The following is a 22,930-nucleotide window of genomic DNA, read 5'->3' on the forward strand; positions in this document are numbered from 1 at the left end:
ACACCGTTAGTAGATGTTGGCGGGGTTCATTATGATGTTGATAATGGATATGGGTGGGGTTTTTTAGTACGTGTCATTTAACCCCCTTAGTAGTTTTAAAATGTACAAACAATGCACATTTGCAGTGAGTCAGTAAACTAGCTTTTAGCATTAGCTCGTCCTTTGTCCATATATGGTCATGGTTCCTCTGTCACTGCTCATATAAAGTCTGTGATCGTCTGTGAAGACATTTGATTGTTTGATTGACAGGTTAATTATCCATTGATCACATTACCATCTGTATTATTCCTTACTTTTTGTCCTCAGCGCTCGGTTCCAGCTCCATCTTCTGTCCCGACCCTGACGCCAACGACATGATCGGTGAGAATCACTCAAACTGAGGAAACTGTCGGGTTCTGTTTGGAAACACAGACACATGTTTTCATTATTACACGTTTTCATCGATGAGTCGTCTGTGATTTACTGACCTTTGAAGATGAATCAGATGTTAGATGATGACCTAAATCTAAAATATATGAATGTGGGTTCAGCATCAGTTATGCTGATTTCATTGTATCAGTAGTTTTTCTTCAGTGCAAGATCCTCACGGAAAAAGTGCTTGATTGATTTATATTGAAACAAAATTTTTTGATCTTGCGTAACTAATACTAATGCATTAAAGGCTATGCTGTTGCTGATTACTACAGTGATCTGATTACTCCAGTGATCTGATTACTCCAGTCAGATCCAATTACTCATAGTTTTCCTGTTTTCTGGTGCTGTAAACTGGCTCAGTGTGATTTTCTACTGGTTTTCCTTCCGTCCTCAAGTTATTCTTGTCGCGTTCAGTTCCACATGCGATCGTCTCCTGCTCCTTTAAAGCCGTCGGTGACATTTTACGACATTAAGGTGGCCTGGTTGTCGTGCTGTGATGTTCTCCGACACCCGCCGCCCTCGTCGCCGCTGTGGGTACATGTACATGTGGAGCGCTGTGGCCTAAATCATTTTCCGCCCTGCATGTGTCTCTGAACCGCAGATAGAGGAGCGACCCGGCCTGGATTATCTATGATTAAATCAGAGCGCTGCCTCCTGCAGGACGCCGGACATGGAGCTCCAACAAAAACACTCTAACCCTTTCTTTTCCTTTCCTTTCCTTTCCTACAGATTGTCTTGGCCACCGCTTCACATGGCTCCACTCGGTCTTCGATAATTTCCCAGCGCTGCTGAATTTCGCGCTGAGGCTTCGTTGCTCCACAGGGCATTGTCCACGAGACTTTGACGATTACGGCTGCTCCTGCAGATACGCGGCGTCCGGAAACCCCGCCGATTCTCTGGACGCGTAAGTACGACTGACGCAGCGGGAGGGCCACCGCCGGGGCTGCTGGGAAATAAAACACAGCATCAGTCAGCTTCAGAGGCTAATGTGTGCAGTCGGACGAGACAGAACCCAAATCTGACTTACTTGTTTTAATTTTCCAGTTGTATAAGGTACAGCGACATGTAACAGAAATAAATTAAAAGAAAGAAGAATTGAAACACTGAGGAAAATAATGAAAAAAATAAGAAAATGAAATACACATTGAGTCAAATAATTTAAAAAATGAACAAAACCAAAGAAAAATGTAGGAAATTAATGAAAAAATTAACAAAACCAAAGAAAAATGTAAGAAAATAATGAAGAAATGAACAAAACAAAAAAAATCAGAAAAGAAAAGATTAACAAAGCCAAAGAAAAAAAACTAGGAGTAAAAACAGTAATTTTTCAAATGATTGTATTCTATTTTATTTTATTTGGTTTTGTTTTGAGTCTGGTAACAATCGAATCAAACTTTGTAATATTTTCTTCCGCTCACGTTTGTCTACATTCTTCTGTTTTCTGTGATTTCATAATTTTTCCACATGTTCAGATGTAACTGAACTAAATCAGTCAAAGTCACCTGTTTACATGCATGAAGATCTGATTGATTATAATCAGATTACACTGTTTACATGATGATTACCAGTCTTGGGAGTAACATGTTACAAAAGTAATGGATTACAGTAACTGATTACTTTTTGCTGTAATACAGTAGTGTAAGTCATTACTAATCCATTTTCAGTAATATTTTACTCGGTACATGTTCATTATCGATAATGTTACATCACCCTTTTATCCCATAATGTAATTACTCAGATGAAAAAAAAAACAAAAACAACATGAGACCTTAACTCATCATCTGACTTTGATCCCAGATGTTGGTTCAAATGTGTCCAACCCCAGTCATTTCCTCATTATCTCTAATCCATTAGTCTGTCTGTGCTTATGCACCTGAATCACTCGTTTACAGAACAAACCCAAACGACACTCAGGCCTTTTCAGAAATGTTGTGGTGAAGTGCATTGTGGGAATGTGAGTTCCCTGCAGCAGCAGTTTGTCTGTCTGTTGGTGAGTGTTGAACCCAAATGTGTCCTTTACCTCCATCTACCGACTGGACTCATTCTGGAAAACAACCCTGGTGGACTGGAGGAGTTTATGCTTGTGTCTTTGTACTCTAATAGTTCAGACAGTTTGAATTTGAACCCTCCAGCTGCTGCAAAATTATTTGTAGATTCATTTGGACAAAAATCTGGTGGATTTGTACAACCTGTTTGAATTCCTTCTTAATTAGTTCTGTCTATAACTAGTTACGACATTTGCATATTTCGGTTTTGTTCATTTTTGTCATTTTGCTTGATTTTTGTTCAGTTTTGTTCATTTTTTTCATTATTTTGCTCAATTTTCATTCGGTTTTGTTCATTTTTTTCATTATTTTGTTGATTTCTGTTCAGTTTTGTTCATTTTTGTAATTTTGCTGGATTTTTGTTCAGTTTTGTTCATTTTTTTCATTATTTTACTCAATTTTCATTCGGTTTTGTCAATTTTTTTCTTTATTTTGTTGATTTCTGTTCAATTTTGTTAGTTTTTTTCATTATTTTGCTTGATTTTTGTTCAGTTTTGTTAATTTTTTCATTTTTTTGCTCAATTTTCATTCAGTTTTGTTCATTTTTATTATTTTGTTGATTTCTGTTCAGTTTTGTTCAGTCTTTTAATTGTTTTGCTCGATTTTCATTCAGTTTTGTTCATTTTTTTCATTATTGTATCGATTTCTGTTCAGTTTTGTTCAGTTTTTTCATTATTTTGCTCGATTTTCATTCGGTTTTGTTCAGTTTTTTCTTGATTTTGTCGATTTCTGTTCGTTTTGTTAAATTTTTTCATTATTTTGCTCGATTCTCATTCAGTTTTGTTCATTTTTTTTCATTATTTTTTCGATTTCTTTTCAGTTTTCTTCATTTTTTTCATGATTTTGCTTGATTTTCATTCGGTTTCTTTCATTTGAATTCCTTCTTAATTAGTTGCATCTCTAACTTGTTCCATCTCCACATTTGCTCATATCAGGTCCAGACTTCAGACCAACATTTCTCCAGTATTTCTCCATAGTTGTTTGTCATCATCAGCGGTTGTAGTCCAGACTGAAAATATGTCCAAACTTGGAGCCCATTACCTCAAATGTTCAGCTGTCGGTTGAACGGGACAGAGCGGCACAGCCGACAACCTGGAGGGGGCGGGGCCTGAAGTGTCTCCTGTGCATTTAAAGGGCCAGTGCTCCAAACCACCTTTCTGGTGTCATTATTCAGAAATAGGGTTGAAGATGGACCTGTGGAGTTGAATGAATGAAGAATTCAGAGCCAAGTAGAGCATTTACAGTTAATGGAGACCACAGGGAAATGTGGGAAAAGGAAGAAGAACATTTAAAAAAAAGACAAATATCACTGTTTTAAGAAATAAAAAATATGGCAGGAAACGCTTCATTTATGACAAGAGTCTGTGTGTTACTCCAAAGTAACAGGAGTCATGTAATGGATTACAATTCTGAGACAGTAATATTGTAAGGTAGGGAATTGCTTTTAAATAAATTACAAGTAATCTGTAATGGATTACAGTTTGGAAGTAACTTAGACAACACTGATGATTAATAACCCGATAACTCCATAAATCAGATACTGATCAGATTTCCAGTGTGGATGTAAACGGGCTCAGTGTTTTCCTCATATGTTCTAAACCTGTTTATAGAGTCTGGAACAGCAGCTGCCTCACTTTTTACTCATCTGCTTCCTTTTCCTTCTTTTGTGCAGGTGCTGTCACAACCACAGGCTGTGTTACCTGAACGCTGCCCCCTGCAGGCAGGAAGTACCACCGCTACCAAACAACTTCACCTGCTCAGCATCAAACAGCAGTTGTGGTGAGACCACGTCACACCCAAACTGTTTTGTAGACAGCTATGAAGGGTGGACTTGGACGCTGTGTTGCACTTGTATTTGTTTGGGTTTTTTTTATTTAGCCTTTATTTAAAGCTGTGTTTGACTTTCGTTACCAATTTTTCATCAAATCTGTAAAACCCGAGTCATATCCTAAGTATCACAAATCCGTGAGTCTTTTGGTGATAATGCACCTGAATCTTCCCTCACGGTGAACAATTTCCAAATGTATTCCACCATAAACAGTACATGCTTTTACAAACAGAGCTGGGAGGTAACTCGGCCTGAGTTCCCTCCCAACTCTGTTTGTAAACACGTGTACTGTTTATGGTGGATGGCACTGAGAAATTGTTCACTGTAATGCAAGAGATTCAGGTTAGTAATGACAGAAAGACTTACAGGTTCATGATACTGAGGATATGACTGAGGATGGACAGATTTGATGAAAAATTGGTCACGAAAGTCTCCCGCAGCTTAAGTCAAATTTACAAATCGGCATTTAATACTTTAAAAAAGTCTTTAAAAGGTGTTAAATTTCATCTGGTAGGTCTTCAGTTCTGTTGCCATGAACTTGTTCACTGTGTTGTGTTTAAATGTGTCTGTTAAATGTCTAAACTGCAAAGAAAGTAACGTTGTTCTACTCAGTTCCGCCTGTTCCATCCTGATAATTCCCTCTGCCAAGGAGGTTAAGTTTTTGCCAGCGTTGGTTTGTCTGTTTGTATGTCCGACTGTGTGCAAGATAACAAAAAGTTATGACTGATTTGGATGAAAATTTCAGGAAATGTTGATACTGGCACAAGGAACAAATGATTAAATTTTGGTGGTGATCGGGGAGGAGGGGGGAGCACTGATCTGCCTTGGTGGAGGTCTGCGCCCTCCCAGTGCTTTTCTAGTTTATATTGAACCAATTTATATTTATATTGGGAAACACTTACTGCTAACTTTGCAGCCCCCAGTGAGGAGTGACTTGGAACGGTGGGAATGAAGGTGTTGGAGTAAATAAATACATTTTCCTAAATTCTAGGAGTCACACATTTTTGCCAGTATGGCTGTGAAATAGGCATTAAATTCTGTTCAAAGAGTCTTAAAAAGGTCTTAAAAAGTCTTAAATTTAACTTGTAGAAACCTGTTGGAACCCTGTAGTTACTGTGGTGTATCTCCTGGTTTGTCCAGTAGATGCAGTCGACTGGTGTCAGCAGACATTCTGTGGATGCGACCACGCCGCCATCCAATGCATCAGTCACAGCTTCTACAACTCGACTTTGAGAGGCCTCGCCGACGTGTCCTGCTCTGAAACCAACACCACAGGTAACGTCTAGTGACCAGCTCCAGTCTGGGTTTTATCTCACTGAGTTTGGAGAAATTTGGATTTTTAAATTTTTGATGAATTTTTGAAATACTAAAAATGTGCCAGCACTGTGGCCTCACAGCAAGAAGGTCCTGGGTTCAATTCCAACCAGGGACCTTTCTGTGGAGTTTGCATGTTCTCCCTGTGTTTGTGTGGGTTCTCTCCAGGTTCTCTGGCTCCTCCCACCTTCCAAACACATGCCCTGATAGGTTAACTGGTTAATCTAAATTGCCCATAGGTGTGAATGTGACAGTGATTGGTTGTTTGTCTCTGTATGTTCAGCCCTATGATGAACAGGTGACATGTCCAGGGTGAACCCCACCTTTGCCCATAGATAGCTGGGATAGGCTCCGCCCCCGTGACTCTAGTGAGGCTAAAGCAGGTTCAGAACATGAATGAATGAATGAATAAAATTGTGCCTGTCCATATTTTGATGGTTTATAAGTAGTGATTTAAATGTTTAGTCAGATTAATCACAGGGTTGCTGTGGATTAATTTCGATTCATCACAATTAAATATTAATTTTTAATCCATATTAATTGTGTTTCATTTTGCATGAGCAGACAGACACGTGAAAGAAGGGAATATATCTGCATTTAACGTGTTTTTCTAAGCTGGGCGATGCGTTAGCTGAAGTGCTAGCAGAATAGATACAATAGATTTTTGGTGAATTTTTTAAGTATTACAAACGTGCCTTTCCTCTATATTTTGATGGTGTACAGTTGTGCTCATAAGTTTTCATACCCTGGCAGATTGTGCATGGGACGATCTTGGATGTTCCAACATAACAGTGACCCTGAACACAAGGCCAAGTCCACCTGTGATTGGCTACAGCAGAAAACAGTGAAGGTGAAGGCGTGGCCATCTCAGTCTGATGACCTTAACATCATTGAGCCACTTTGGGGAGATCTCAAACATCACCATCTGAGAAAATAAAGAGCCTCATCCACAACTACCACAAAAGACTTAAAATTGTCATTGATGTTACAGCGGTTTAAGAATGAGGGTATGTCCACTTTAGATCAAGGTCATTTGGATAGTTTCTGTTGTCAGTAGGATTTTAAATGAGCAAACACATCTGTTTGATAACACTGGTCAACAACAAATTTATTGTTTAAGTTTTTTAAGCTGATTTCGGATAATTTTGGTGTGCTGAATCCAAAAATCACATTAATTTTGCTCAGTCAGGTCACCTTTCTGAACTATGCTACATATTGGCTTTTTAACATTTTTGCTTACATTTATGGGCATTTTCACATCATATGATACAAAATTCTTTCATATTTCTTGCAATAAACGAGTTCTGAAGATTTTACTTTTGTCAATTTATGACCAATGTTTTTTTGAATATTACAGGTGAATGAAATGGCTTCGACTAGAAGATCTTGCAAAAATAAGCCTGACGTATTCTGCTACATCTGCGGTGAATACACCATTGTACCTAACAGGAATCCTGTTAGAAAATGATTTTTTTTTTTTCTCTTAAAACCTATTTTGGGTGAGAACTATATAAAAAAATCAAATGATAAAGTCACAAAAATGTAATCAATTTTGTGAGAAGATGAAATTTTTCAAAATCAAATTGGCAAAAAAACCTGACCTGATTGAGAAAAACAGATGTCATTTTTGGATTTAGCGGTGCAAAATGGTCCGAATTCAGTTGAAAAAACCTAAACTTGCAAAAAACATTTTTTTGTGATCCAGTGTAATAAATGGCTTCACCAAACCACTAACCATCAGTGAAAGAACAGTTTTTGTATTATTTTTCATATTCTTTGAAAAATGGTCCAAGAATCACACATTCTGCTGGAGTATGTAAACTTATGAGCACAACTGTATAACATGTACATGATTAGAGATCAGTATGACACAGTTTACAGCAGTAGATGGTTTGTGTTGATGGTGTGTTTTAGGTCATTGTCTCTGTTTAAAGCAGTGTTTTTCAACCTTGGGGTCGGGACCCCACATGGGGTCGCCTTGAATTCAAATGGGGTCACCTGAAATTTCTAGTAATTAATAAAAAAAACAAAACAAAAAAACAAAAAACTTCCTAATATAAATCTGTGTAGAGTTGACAGAGCCAATCCCAATCCTTAGCAAAGTGTGAGTCTGAAACTGAAGCACTGTGGTTCTGTTTATCTGTCAAATGTTCATTGTGGTCGGTTTCAGATGCTGCAGCTCTTTCGTAATTCATAGTTTGAGTTCTTGTTTGTTCAGTATTAATTGTCAGCCTTGTAAATCACAGCTGGACTGACTGGACAGATCCTGACCAAGGAAAATCCAATTCTCACTTTGTGCAGTAATCTACGCCTGGATTTACTGCCTCCATCCATAATAATATACATTATATAGACTAAATGTCCTCTAAGATTAACCTGGATTTGAAACAGAGGATAGAAAACTATAACAGGATCAAACACAAATTAATTTTAGCAAAAGAAAAATTCTCTGTTTGAACGTCTGGGGTCGACAGACATGGGGACAGAAATGGGGTCAGGAGTAAAAACAGGTTGGAACCAGTGGGTGAAACGTTCATCCAGACTCCATTAAACCACATAAATGCTGTTGTTCTACTGAATCGGAACCTGCCTCTTCAGGTCCAGATGTGCTCGGCGGACTGCTGGACATCAACCAAACCTTCGGAGCAGCAGGTGAGTCATGTGACGTCACTCTAGGCATTTTTAGGAGAGGGGTCAGCGTTGCCAAACCAGAGGAGCTGATTGATTGGTTAAAAGCGCAGATGGCTGAATGCTGCCTATGAGGCCCTGGGCCAATTAAAACAATGACCCTGCAGCTTCTGCCCACACAGAGCCTGCAGAGTGGGTCTGATCCACCGGCTCTAAATATAGGCGTCGTGAGAGTCTTCAGAGAACAGCAGGAGATCAGTTAGAGCAGCTGATTAAAGTGGAGGTGCGTCAGAGGACGAGGCTGGTGGACCACCGTCAACTAGTCTGAGTCCATTTTGTCTTCAAACACACCTTCAGTCTGACGCCTCACATGAGAAAGTCCATGGTATGATGAGGGGGAAACTGATGGAGTAATAAAGAGTAGTGATCCACTCCAGATAAGATCAAATAAGACCAGAGAAGAAAAGACGAAAGAAGAGAAGGTTGAATAGAAGAATAGGGCTGGGTATCATGACCGATTTCCTTAATCGATTCGATTTCGATTCATAAGGTTCTTAATCGATTGTGATTCAATTCAGTATTAATTGATTGATTCAGATTCATTTAGTGATACCAAAGTACAGTTTTGAGTTGTAACTTGATTATTTGACTACTGCAGTCATGCAACACAGAATCAATATTGATATTAGAAAGGAAATAAATCTGACATTTCATCAGTAAATGGATGAATCTGCTCTGAAATAATGAACAGGACACAAACATGTCCATGTTTCTCCAGTGGATCAGAACAGACTTCTTCCTCATCTTTATTCTGTTTTATACCTGGTGTTTCCAGCCTTAAGACACATTACTATCACCCTGGGGCACCAACACCAGTTTGGCCCCCCTGAAACAGAATCATGTTGGGCCCTGGGTACAAGAAACTCACTGGAGGGGGAGGGTGGGCAAAGCTTCGTGATTTCTGCTTTACCATTCCTCTAACTCCGCCCTCAGCCACAGGTGATCCAAGTTAATATTTCTACAACGACGGGCTTCCGTGACCCGCCTCCACCGGCCAGTTCCTTCACACTGTGGGTTTGAGTTTGAGGCCGAGAGGACCTCCCACTGAGGGGTTTTCCCCACCCTTCCTCCGCGTTCCTCCTGCGCCAGAACCGTCACGAGCACGACCAAGACACCCCGTCTCCGCGAGGGGCTCACGACCCTAACCCTAACCCTAACCCTATTGATCACTGACAGAAGTTATGTGTGGACTGTGATTGGATGAGCTGAGTTCTCCCCCAGTGAATGTCCCACCCACTTCTATAGTTAGATTGATGTGCATCCAGACCACAGGACTGGAACATAGAACAGAACCTGACATAGAACACATTCAGCTGGTTCTGATCCACATAGAACAGATGCTGACGGACAGGGACACTGGTTCTGTTTTTATTATCCTGTTTTGACCACTACGTATTCAAATTATCTTCTTCTCTTTGCAGATGTTTTCTCAGCAGGAAACAACTCAGAGATCTTCCACCTCTTCAACTCCTCCCTCCTGTCTGCAGGTAAACTCAGGTTAAAGGAAAGGACGACCCGTCTCCTCGGCGCCATTTTCCTTGGCGTAGTCGGTTTTCCCTGTGTTTTGTGACCGCTGTGTGGTTTTGTGTCTGACCAGCAGAGATGGAGCCCATAATGAGCAGCAGGTCAGACAATCAGAGTCTCATTGAAGGAGTGGATGGAGACCCTGGTGCCCCGGGCACGCCCACACCCACCGGTACGCTCTAATTGGACGAAGCATGGACAACTTAACGACAGGAGGGTCGGATCTGGTTTGAGTCTCACATCTATATGTCTGTTAGCAGCTTTAGATCTATTTTGATTTAAGTGATTTTACTAGTTTTAGTTGAGTTTTCCATTAGTTTTAGTCTGAATTTAAGTTTTATGTAGATTAATTTACTGGTTTTAATTGGGCTTTTCTTTGGTCTTAGTTTGAGTGTGAGTTAGTTTTAGTTTTATTTAGATTATTTGACTGGTGTTAGATGAGTTGTATGTGAGTCTTTGTTACATGAATATTGTCATATAAACATAGACTTTGCAGCGCGAAACATAACAGAAGAGTGATTTGTGAAGATCAATGCTTTTCATGGTCATCCTACTTTATAGAACAATAACATGAATAGTAATAAAGATTATATATGCAAACAAACATATTTACATTAACTTACACGCACTCACATTTATCTACACGTATGAATGATTATGGACGTGTCCATGAAGCACACATATGCAAAAACAAAAGGTGTAACAAATAAAGTAAGTAAGTAAATGGATAATAATAATAATGATAACAAGCTTGTACATATAGCCAACCACACTTCTACGAAATAAGACAAAGAAAATTATATATAAATACATATATATGTATACACTCATAGTAGTATTAATAATCATAATGCAAAGTAGGAAAAAAAGAAAGAAAGGGGGTTGAAGGAGGTTTCATTAGTTTAAGGAAATATTAATGTTTCTGTGTCTGATCCTCATGAACAGGACATCTTACAGCTGGAGACATGATGTGTCCACATTTATGTCCATAGAGTTTAGAAACATCAATATTTCACTCTAGTTTAGTGGTAGATTTTTCTTCCTCAGTCAGATGGGATGGCAGTAGATCGGGGGTAGGCAACCTGTGGCTCTGAGGTCACATATGGCTCTTGGACCCTTTTCCAGTGGCTCAGTGTTGCTTTGTCAAAACCATATAGAAACGAATCACACTTTTTTTGAACACATTTTGCCATAGCAATAAAGTTATTCTGATGTTATGCAGTTGTAAAAATGTAGACTCTACTCCAAATGAATACAAAAAAAGTTATAGTCGCAAAAGTAGACACTGAAGGTATGAACAAATGTTAAAGATATTTTTTTTAATTTTTGGGCTATTTTTTCAGTTGAGACTCTTGCACAGAGCTTTTTACTTTTTTGTGTGTGAATTGAATTGAAACATAGTTTTTTAATGACCAGACATAGTTTTATTTACAAATGGCAAAAATGACAAGAAAAATCACAGAAAAAAAAGAAATATCCATAACTTTTGGTTGGTAGTGTATTTATCTGTATTTTCCATTCCACAGAAAGTCTTTACTTACCAGTTGATTTTAGAATAAAAAAAAAAAATTTGACACAATTAACTGTTTTTTTTTAGTTTTGTCTTTTCTTTGTAGTTCTGTAAAACTGAAACTTTGATTTATTCTCCACATATTCTGTCCAAACTAATCCTACCGAGCTTCGTAAACAGTCACCAGTTTGAGGAAAGATATCAGGGTATCTTTTGTCTCCAGACAGTTTTGTTTTTCTTTTTCTGTCCTAAAATGGCTCTTTAGATTGCAAAGGTTGCCGACCCATGCAGGAGATGGTTAGATGTGGAAGAAAATTATTATTTACAGTCAGAGCAGGAAAAATATTAGAGACATTTAGAGGAAGAACATTTAAAATCAGAGTCATGGAGAAAAAAAAAAAATCAATGTTGGTATAAATTCAGTCCAAACCATCTGTGAGTCATTTTGGAAACAAAAATAATTGAACCCAAACGAACCAATGCACTGACATCTATCCCATAATATCAAACTCTATTCTGACATTAGTCCTTATTGTTTTGGATCCTAGAGCCCTGTTAGAACAGAAACACCTGGATTCAAGGTGTCCACATACTTTTGGACAGATAGTATAAGGTGAAGGCGTATAAACCGTGTGGCTGTTTGTTTTGTGTCTGTAGAGGAGTTGGAGGATGCTGAAGAAGAAGAGCCGCCGCCGCTGGGCTTCATGTCCAAAGGTAAAACCCACTGGACTCAGACCTCCTGCTCTTATAAACATTTCTGGTGGATCTCGTGCTTTTCCAATCTGCTCATGGTTGCGTTTGGCCGCAGCTCAAACACCAGAAATACTTTCCCCGCTGCTTTGTCTCCTGCCGCTCGGTGACTCAGACGTTTTCCTGCCGATACTTTTCCAGACTTGAACGAGACGGCGACAGAAGAGGAGCTGGAGCCAGAAGAGATAAATAAAGAGGTGACGGCCCACGCTCCATCAGCCAACAGTTGGGGTGAGTCAGGAGTGTGTCTGCAATTGATCCACGCCCAGGTTTGACATCAAGACACAGTTGGTGGTGGTTTTTCTTCTTCCTTTTTTTAAATTCATTGACGCTGTCGACTTCAGAGAGAACCAAATGTCGTACAATGATGTAAAACAGAAATACTTTACTGTACTACAAGGAAACCTTGTCTATCTTAAACATGATTTTTTTATATCATACTATGCTTTGACAGATTTTTATATTATACTATATTATGACTAATTTTAGAAAGTGTAGAATTCACTTAAACATATACTTGGCGCCATTAAAAACGCACAGGTCAGAGTAATATGTATATTTGTAGATATATTCAATTAATTGGTTTGGGGCTTCCTTCATATTTACAGAGGGAAGCATTGGTCATTAGAGAATGAATTATGGACAAATTATGATCAACTGAACAGATTTGTTCACTGAATACAGGGACTCAGAAACTGAAAGTGTCATCACTCAGTATGGGGGTGTGTCCACCTCTGGGTTCCAAACAAGCAGTGTAGCGACCACGCATGGAACTGATCACATGATCCTGTCCTGAGGGATCCAGTCACTCTGGGAATGAAAAAATACAGCTGTGAACTGTGTTACTGATCTGAGCAGCATCTACAGAATAGGCACCTACGTCCACCTAGAAAGCAGGTAAAACCACCAGTGTGGGATTACTTTGGTAATCCAAAAGATGCCAGCGGTAACTTTAATGACTCCAGGAGTCCAATGTGTAAAAAGGGCCAGAGAAAAGTTGCTGCAAAAGGATCGAATACCTCCAACTTAGTAGAGCTCCTTCTGGATCAGCGTGCAGCCAGAGCAGTGTTTTTCAACCTTGGGGTCAGGACCCCATGTGGGGTCGCCTGGAATTTCTAGTAATTGATTAAAAAAGAAAAAAAAAACAAAACTTACTAATAAAAAATCTGTGTTGAGTTGACAGAGCCAATCCCATACATAACAGATAAACTGTGGTTCTGTTTCTCTGTGGTTCTGTTTATCTGTCAAATGTTCATTGTGGTCAGTTTCAGATGCTGCAGCGCTTTCATAATTCATAGTTTCAGTTCTTGTTTGTTCAGTATTAATTGTCAGCCTTGTAAATCCTATCTGGACTGACTGTACATATCCTGACCAAGGAAAATAAAATTCTCACTTTGTGCAGTAATCTACACCTGGATTTACTGCTTCTGTCCATAATAATATACATTATATAGACTAAATGTCCTCTAAAATTAACCTGTATTTGAAACAGAGGAGAGAAAACTATTACAGGATCAAAAACTAATTAATTTTAGCAAAAAAAGACATCATTTTGAATGTCTGGGGTCGACAGAAATGTGTGATGTTAAAATGGGGTCAGGAGTAAAAAAAGGTTGGAACCAGTGGGGTAGAGACTCCAGCTGACATTCGAACAGGAAAATACAGTTCAAATTCAAACTTTTCACCTCTTGTTCAAACGAATGTTCAAAGTTCAAATAAAAAGGGACAGCCCTAATAAGTACTGTTGTAAAATGAATTTAAGCAAAATTGTCATCGTAATAGTAATTATTTTGTCTGACAATAATCGCAGCACCAAAATCTCTAATCGTTACATCTTTACTCTGAGTAAATGTATGACATTGTGTGAAAGAGGCTTTAATCAGATCAGTCACACATACTTTCATACATATACTAGGGATGTAACGACATGAAAATTTCATATCACGGTTATTGTGACTAAAATTATCATGGTTATTATTGCGGTATTGTTGAAACGAGCTCAAAATGTTCAAAAAGTACTGATACACACACTGAAATAATTTAATCAAGTTGTATTTTGGAAAAAATAAATAAATTTAAAAAAAAAAATAGGCACAATGTACTCTCTCTTGGCAGAAACATTCAAATATTAACATGTAAACATACAAACACACAAACGTGGATTAAAGATGGAACCTTATGGCCATTGCTTGACCATTTTCCAGATGAAGTTTGAGTTGTTTTAGTTTGTTTTTCATAGATAGATAAATAGTCTCTCTCTCTCTTTGAAAGTGCAGTAATCAAACACGGTTATCATGATAATTAGAATTTAAATGGTAATACTAACCATCAGGAATTTTACCGAGGTTTATCGTTATACTGGTAATCGTTACATCCCTAACATATACTCAGATTTAGTTTATACGTTCTCTTGCACAGAATCAGTTTTGGATTTTTATGATGGAGAAGCCGAGTCTGAACCGTCGTCGTCGTTGAAGCCTGCAGTTGAAAACACGCTGACATTAATGCCACCGTCCACCGCCAGCCCGTCTGCTCTGACCACAGCTCGTCTGAGGACTACAACTCCCAGAGAACCAAGGCCAGCCGGTGCAGAGGAGTCGTCAGAGGCAGGTGAACCAGGAGCTTCACCGAGGACAGGACCGGGTTTAAGACCTGCTTTGTAGTACATGAGGGTTTTCCTCAGGTTTCTGGAGGGCTGAGGTGCTGTGGGTCAGGTCCGGGGATCATGGGAGTTGTAGTCCTGCTGTTGTCTGCGCACTCATTCTCCATTTGTGTTCAATATTTTGCTTGTGAAGGTTCATTGAATATTGCAATGATGAGTCCAGCTGGAGGAATGTCCACCGTGTCCACCACAACGCCTGTAGAGTCCAAAGAAACAGAAGAAGATAACGATGAAGACGGAGAGCAGGACGTGTCACATGAGCGTTGTGAGTTGAACCAATCAAATCGCAGGACGTCAACAGGTGCAGACCTCTGTGACGGTAGTCGCACGAGTTCTGCAATTGTCCAACGACGTCTCATCTACACGTTTGTCTTCCTCCTCTGCAGACTCACCTGAGGACACAGTAATGACGCCGACCACATTTTTACCGCCGCCGCTGCCCGTCACCATCACCAAGTCGAGTGAAGAGGAAACAGCAGCTCCTCCCACAGGTCGGTCATGGGTTTACAAAATTCTTAATGTGATTGTACATTTGTTTGATGATGCTGCTTCCAGAGTGACCAGTCCAAATCGGAGCAGCAGGAAAGTAAATGCTGCCACAATAAGGCCCAATCCCAATTCATCCCTTAGCCCCTCCCCCTTGGCCCTTGCACTTCACACTACCCCTTGAAATGGAGCTGCAAGGGGCAGTGGTTGAAACATTCTTCTCTTTAATGGTCCAACCCTTCCAGACCTGTTCAGTCATCATCAGTCATCGATGTCACTATAAACAGATGTTCTAACTTTGTTTGGGACAGAATTCCCCATGTGGTCAGCAGCTGGAACCGTCTCTGTTCCATGGACTTTGGTCCAGGGGAGTAAGAAAATATCGGTATCGCAATATATCATGATATTTCACTTCACAATACTGTATCGATATTAAAAAGTACTGTATGGATATTTTTAGGTATTTATTCAAATGCAGATATTGTGGAGGTTCATTTTTGTTGTAGTTTTCAGCTCTTTTATTTCTATATTCACATGGGTATTTTGTTCTGTTTACTACAACAGTACTATTTTGATATTGCAGGTCATAAATGTAATTTTTTAAAATATCACTGTTTTGTTAAATAATGGATAATTCAAGCATCCTAAAAGCACTTTTTATCGTCTGAAAGAGGCAAATGTTTGTTTTTTTTAGTTGGGAATGCACAAAAATAATGTTCTGATGTTGGATGATTCAGGGACTGAACACTATGTATTCTTTTCACAATAGAATACAAACATTTAAGCAGGATCTGAAACTGTAATATGTGTTTAAAATATTATTTATTGTGTTGGTTTTTTTTTTACTTTATTTATCCGAATGCTGCACTTTAGGTTTTTCCTGGAAATAGTCTTCAAGAAAGAAAAAAAAAAAAAAGAAACAAAACAAAAAATATTGCCTTGTTAACAGTATTGTGATATATCATGATATATCGTATTGTGATCCTGGTATTGTGATTTGTATGGCATCGCCAGATTCTTGCCGATACGCAGCCCTAGTATTTAGTTCAGTCACCTCCAACTGTGCAGTTGAATCATGTCTTTGTTGAACGGACATCATCATATCTGTTAGAAGTGCACGTGCCACAGAGTTCCCATCATCCTCCTCTGTCTCTGACGCCAACACTAACACTATGTGTCTGTTCTGTCCAGTGAGCCGAGGTGAGGACGAATATGGATGAAAAGGAGAATTTAGAAAGAACCAGAAGAAGTAGAAGACACAGTGTGTAACAGTAATGAGGGGTTTTATAGAAGCAGGGGGGTTTTTAAACACTGACTGTGGTCCAGTCAGATGTGAAAATCCATGTCATCCATCCGTGTGTAGAGATGCGATTTGTCTAAACAGTTTTTTTTGAAATAATCAACAACCAATCAACAGGTCTAATTCTTTTTTCAGTTGACGGTTGGTCCTATCACATGTCCAACAGTTGGACATTCATCTTTAATTCAAACTAAAAATACATGAAACATTTAATTTTCTGTGACGGCCACACCTGCGATGTGGGAGGGGCCTAATTCAGTTTCAGGACCATGGATAAGGACCCACCACACCACCATGGAAGAGGATTTAAGACAGAGTGTAAACAGAACATCAAACCTACTGATTCAGATGCAGCTGAACATGGACACTGGCGTCTGCAGATGTATGTCTGTACTAGTGATGAGCAGATCAGCTGGTTACCTGGGGGCGGGGTTAGGGCGGGTCAAAAAACGTCACTTTCAGACACAGAGAGAGACTGATATATACTTAACAAAAATATAAACGCACCACTTTTGTTTTTGCTCTCATTTTTCATGAGCTGAACTCAAAGATCTAAAACTTTTTCTGTGTACACACAAGGTTTATTTCTCTCAAATATTGTTCACAAATCTGTCTAAATTTGTGTTAGTGAACACTTCTTCTTTGCTGAGATAATCCATCCACCTCACAGGTGTGGCATATCAAGATGCTGATTAGACAGCAGGATTTTTGCACAGGTGTGCCTTAGGCTGGCCACAATAAAAAGCCACTCTAAAATGTGCAGTTTTATCACACAGCACAATACCACAGATGTCACAAGTTTTGAGGAAATATGCAATTGGCATACTGACTTCAGGAATCTCCACCAGAGCTTCTGCCTGTGAATTGAATGTTCATTTCTCTACCATAAGCCATCTCCAAAGCTGTTTCAGAGAATTCATGAAGAAGACTGTGCGAGGAAAATGGTGGTCACACCAAATACTGACTGGTTTTCTGACCCCCCTGGACCACCCAATACAGTAAAAGTGCACATTTTGGAGTGGCCTTTTATTGTGGCCAGCCTAAGTCACACCTGTGCAATAATCCTGCTGTCTAATCAGCATCTTGATCTGCCACACCTGTGAAGTGGATGGATTATCTCAGCAAAGGACAAAGAAGTGCTCACTAACACAGATTTAGACAAATTTATGAACAATATCTGAGAGAAATAGGCCTTTTGTGTACACAGAAAAAGATTTAGATCTTTGAGTTCAGCTCATGAAAAATGGGAGCAAAAACAAAAGTGGTGCGTTTATATTTTTGTTCAGTGTACATATATATAGAGAGAGAGGTAAGGTATACAATGGATTTATTTACATGGGGACGTTGGCGAATTCCAAGACTGCCGACAGTTGGGTTGAGGTGAAAGTCCTACAGACTTGTGCGTACTGTGAGCGGTCTGCTTTGGCTCCGCCTTGTTCATGTGTGGATGTTGGTGGTGTCAAGTACATCTGACTGTGTGGGGCTGTTAGTACCAGAAATGTAGACCACAGGTGGAAGAAAAGTCCGACACAATCTGCCTGTTATTACAACTGGTTTGTAATCATTGACGGGGTTGACCCCCTCCCCCCAAGGACGAAATACATTCAGCAGAAGTAGGGATGTAAAAACCAGAGGGGGGGTTGATGGACCCCCCACACACACACACACACACACACCAAATCACACCCTGCAGATAACTTTCATCCATCCATGGTTTCTAAAAGGTAAATGTGATATTTCTTCTTGACCAAATTAATACAAATGTGTTAAATTATGTCTTTATTGTGGTTTTTGTCTCATTGTCTGACATTTTTTTGAGGCATTGTTGAGGTCTTGTATGAACTGTTCTGTCGTACAGTAACAGTTTCATGTACTGTATTGTTTGATTCTCTTGTATTTTATTCTGATAATTATAACCCTTACAAACAGATCAATGCCTTGATCCTAGACTTTATTGGTTATTGATTAGTCAAATATGGACTTTTTAAACATTTCATATTTCGATGATCTGATGTGTTTTTTTTAAATGAGTTTCTAGCCTTGAATGAATCTTCTTTTGTATGAACTGACTGATGCAGGTCAAACGTCACCAACAGCCTGGACCATGAACAGCATCTGGACCATCAAAGCCACAACACAGACAGAGAGGACGGAGACGATGGCCCACGTGGACTCAAAGGACCAGCATCGAGGACCGGATCAGTCTGTAACACCAGCAACACAAGAAGACGACGACGAAGAAGAAGATGAGGAGGAGGAAGAGGAAGCAGCTCCATGTGAGGACGAAGAGGAAAACAGCTCACAGCAGAAAGACACGGACGGTAAAACTGAACGCAAAATTAAAACAAACACAAATATTGAAACAAACATTAAAACAAACATTAAAATAAACACAAACATTAAAACAAACACAAACATTAAAACAAACACAAACATTAAAATAAACACAAACACCAGCTTCACTACATTTATCTTTGACTAAATCCTCATCAGGACGCTCGTTCTACATTCACTTTGTTAGTTCAGTCACAGACGTTGCAGGTGTTTTATTCTGGTTCTTTGAATGTTGAGTGTAGTATTTATAGCTAAATATTGAGATGGGTTGGATGAGAACCATAAAGACACAACTGTCTGAGTCCTAGAACAGAAGTCATCAAACCACAGCTGTTGTTTCCTCCACTGGACTGAACTGGAAATGGAAAGAGGCTGATGAAGGTAGACAGTTATTATGGCATGTTCTTATTGTTGCTAAGTTTCCGTTTGTTGACCCGTAGTTCAGACTAAACTGTAACAGTTCTGAAATTGTTTGTTGGATTCAAACAGATCTTTAGTTCAGTTGTTGATGACACAAACCAACAGAAAACAGAGGATTTGTGGTTGTACTGTGGCTGTTTGAGTCTAACACCAGAGCCAAGCTAACAGAGCTGAACTATAAACTGTAAACTATCAGCTGATGCAGAACATGAAGATTATAAGGCCCAGTTTCATTTTATCCACTGTTAAAATAAGCGTCTGAGTTTGAAGACAAAAACTAGATGAAACCATTAAACAGAAAGTTTCAGTTAGCTTCATCCACCTTCTAAGTTTAGTTTTAGCATCATTTACCAACCTCTAGTCTGTTAAAACCATCTTTAATTCTGTTTTAACCATCAAATAGTTCAGTTTTATGATCTTACAGACTTGTTTTACCGAGTTTTAGTCTGTTTTAACATCTTTTAGTTTAGTTTTACTTTAGTTTAACCGTCCGTTGGGTTTAGTACTTTTAAATTTGATTTTATTATCTTTTACTTCATTTTATCCACCTTTTAGTTCAGTTTTACCAACTTTTTTTGTGGTTTTTACCAAATTTAAGTTTATTTAAACCATCTTTAAGTCTGATTCAGTCTTGACATGTTTGAGTTTTACTGCCATTTAGACATGTTTTACCAACTTTGACTCTGTTGTAACATCTTTTAGTTTAGTTGTACTGTGTTTTGACCTTTATTCTTTATTCAGTGACTGTGGACACATAGCGTGGGTTGGTTGATGGTTTTGGTTCTGAGTGTTCTGGTTCCAGACTGCCCCCTGCTGGTCACAGTCTGGGTTCATAATAGCACCTTTAAAGCATCCTGGTTTTCTGCCTTAGACCTGGATGTGGTTCAGAAGAGGACAGTCCCGTTCTTCGCCTGGTCTCTGTTGGAGTCGGTGGGTTTGACTGAAATCCAGCTGCAGGACAGTAAAGGTACCGATGGGAGAAGGAGGCGGAGTCACAATGACACATGATTAGATTTGGTTTATTATGTGTTTAATTTATAAATTGTAAAAAATAAATAAATTGAATTAACAAAAAAAATCTGCCTATGATCCAAAACCCTGAAAAGACAATGAAAGACACTTGAAAATATTCACATTTAAGAAGCTGGAGAAGTTGAACTAAATTTATGTGTTGAAATTAACTGAAGGGTTAATGTAATGGTCGAACAAACATACTCAGTCCATTAGAGTCTGCAGCACTAGTCCTATTTATGTGGAAACACTAATAAAAAATATATAGTTTACTGTCAGAACAAAGTCTGTCCTGAAAGAACTCGTCTCTAACCTCATGTCTCCACCGTCCCATGTCTGTGTCCATCCTGGTCCTGGTCAGAATGCAGCCGTTCGTTCTCGCTGTACGGTGCCGACGGCGGCGTCCTCCGGGAGATGCCGGCGCTGGGGGAGATGTTACACTGTGTGACGGGTCGATGTCCTCACGAGTACGAGATGTACGGCTGTTACTGCGGACGAGAAGGAGGAGGACCACCGCAGGACCAGATGGACAGGTAGGACACTGGACACCACCAAGGACCCAAGAACCAGGAAGATCTGAGACTGAGTCTGACGACAAGAGTTGAACACCCCAACCCCCCTTCTCCTCCTCTTTCTCCTCGTCCTCCTCCTCCTCCTCCTCCTCTTCCTCCTCCAGGTGCTGCTTCTTCCATCAGTGTTGTCTGAAACAGATCGTGTCGATGGGCTGCAGACCCGACAGGAAACTGAACGCTCAGATCAGCTGTGACAACGGGAAACCTCGATGTCAGTGACAGTCACATGGAATCACATCAACCAAACCACTATTATTAGTATTATCATTATTAACATTATATTATCATAACTATTATTATTGTTATTACTATAATTATATTATTGTTGTTATTATTTTTGTTTCCATCCACTGTCATTTGTCCAACTCTCTGGGTTTCTCTGGTGACAGATCGACTCACTAGCGCCCCCCTGTAAAGTGAATAAACTCCTGATGGATGTTGCGTTGTCAGTGTTGCCGTGGTGACCCATGGTGGCGTCTGTTTCCCTGATTCTCTGGATGTTCGATGCTCACGGCATCTCCTCCCTCCTCCTCAGGTCAGGGCGTCTCCGTCTGCGATAAACTCCAGTGCGTCTGCGATAAAACCACGGCCGAGTGCATGTCCAACGCCCGCTTCAACCACAGCCTCCCCCCGGCCCGCTGCACGGGCCCCGCCCCTCTCTGCCGCCACCGCCCTGCCCCGCCGCACAAACCACGGCTTTACCCCCAGTCCAGCGAGGAGAGCCAGCAGCGAGGGGGCGGGGCCGAGCCGGAGGAAGCGGCGACCACGGCTCTGCTCGGACCGGACCCAGACCACAGGTGAGTATCCACAGGTGTTCTGTGTTGTTTTAGCGTCTGTCAGCATTGACGCTCTGGTGTCCGCCCACACACCAACATAATCTGAGCAGCACTAATGTCAGAGGGTTTACACAGTTAGTGTCATTTTCACAAACAAAAACACCAAATACTCAAAAACTGCCATATTTTTGGAGACCAAAAAAAAAAAAAAAACAATTTTTTTTTTCCAATATTCAACATATAATTCAGATTACTAATTTTTGGATTTTTGCAGCCGGGCGTATGTCAGTTATTATTTTGGTAAAACCTGACCTGTCAAAAATGAGCCACAAAATTCTGAGATGTTTATTAGACCTTTGAACAATATCCAAACAAAACATTTTGCCGTTTCATTTTGTTTATGATATATTTTTACATCACGATTGATACGTCAAATGTTTTTATAAAGCACCTTATACAGTTGTGGAAAAAATTATTTAATATGTTCACCTGGACACCAGAGGGTTAAAGTGTGTTTAATATGTTCACCTGGACACCAGAGGGTTAAAGTGTGTTTAATATGTTCACCTGGACACCAGAGGGTTAAAGTGTGTTTAATATGTTCACCTGGACACCAGAGGGTTAAAGTGTGTTTAATATGTTCACCTGGACACCAGAGGGTTAACACCGCTTCAGTGTTAGAGGGTTAATTTCAAATGTAAGGTTTTTCTTCAGGTGGATGAAGACCGTTGGCATGAATTATTAATATTAGCTGCAGTTTATTGAGGCAGATAAGTACTCTTCCTTCTGACCGTGATGTCATTGTAGCTCCGACCAATTAGATTGATCCATGAAACAGACGAATTCATCACCATTAAAAAAAAAGAACAATCACCAGAGGATTTTAATAACTATGTGCCAGGTTTTCTAAATAAACGAGTGTGTTTGTGTTTGCAGCAATGAAAGCTCTGACCTAAAGGAGGAGACGCCGCATCGTCCAGGAGCCTCACCTCCTCTTCGTCCTCCTCCGTCCTCCAGCGACGAGAGCAGAGAGTCGATGACAAATGGTGGGATTCAAACCCACAACCAGAGACCGGGAGGAAGACCAGGACCCAGACAGGAAGAAGAGGAGGAGGAGGAGGAAGAGGAGGAGGAAGAGGAGCTAGAGGAGGAAGAAGAGGAGGAGGAGGGGGTAGAAGAAGAGGGAAACTAGAGGCCAATGTACTGGATGTTTCTATAGTTTGAAGAAATGATCTTGAACATAAGTCTGAATTCACCAAAAACAAACGAGCTTTTCTGTCACTTTCAGTTTGAATG

The 22,930-nt window shown here is 39.8% G+C and overlaps 1 protein-coding gene across 1 annotated transcript; it reads left to right on the forward strand.

Annotated features, from left to right (window-relative positions):
* Nucleotides 1–834: 834 nt before the first annotated feature.
* On the forward strand, nucleotides 835–22,826 carry oc90 (otoconin 90). The gene is made up of 18 exons (XM_030160676.1): nucleotides 835–944; nucleotides 1,058–1,318; nucleotides 4,132–4,238; nucleotides 5,428–5,562; nucleotides 8,200–8,253; nucleotides 9,711–9,776; nucleotides 9,887–9,985; nucleotides 11,981–12,037; nucleotides 12,215–12,304; nucleotides 14,492–14,683; nucleotides 14,869–15,100; nucleotides 16,333–16,421; nucleotides 18,600–18,842; nucleotides 20,078–20,242; nucleotides 20,648–20,819; nucleotides 20,963–21,069; nucleotides 21,394–21,655; nucleotides 22,571–22,826. Exons 1-18 carry the CDS (start codon nucleotides 835–837, stop codon nucleotides 22,824–22,826), a joined length of 2,697 nt encoding a protein of 898 aa, XP_030016536.1.
* Nucleotides 22,827–22,930: the final 104 nt, after the last annotated feature.

Source organism: Sphaeramia orbicularis, chromosome 17, assembly GCF_902148855.1.
Source record: "Sphaeramia orbicularis chromosome 17, fSphaOr1.1, whole genome shotgun sequence".
Lineage (NCBI taxonomy): Eukaryota > Metazoa > Chordata > Actinopteri > Kurtiformes > Apogonidae > Sphaeramia > Sphaeramia orbicularis.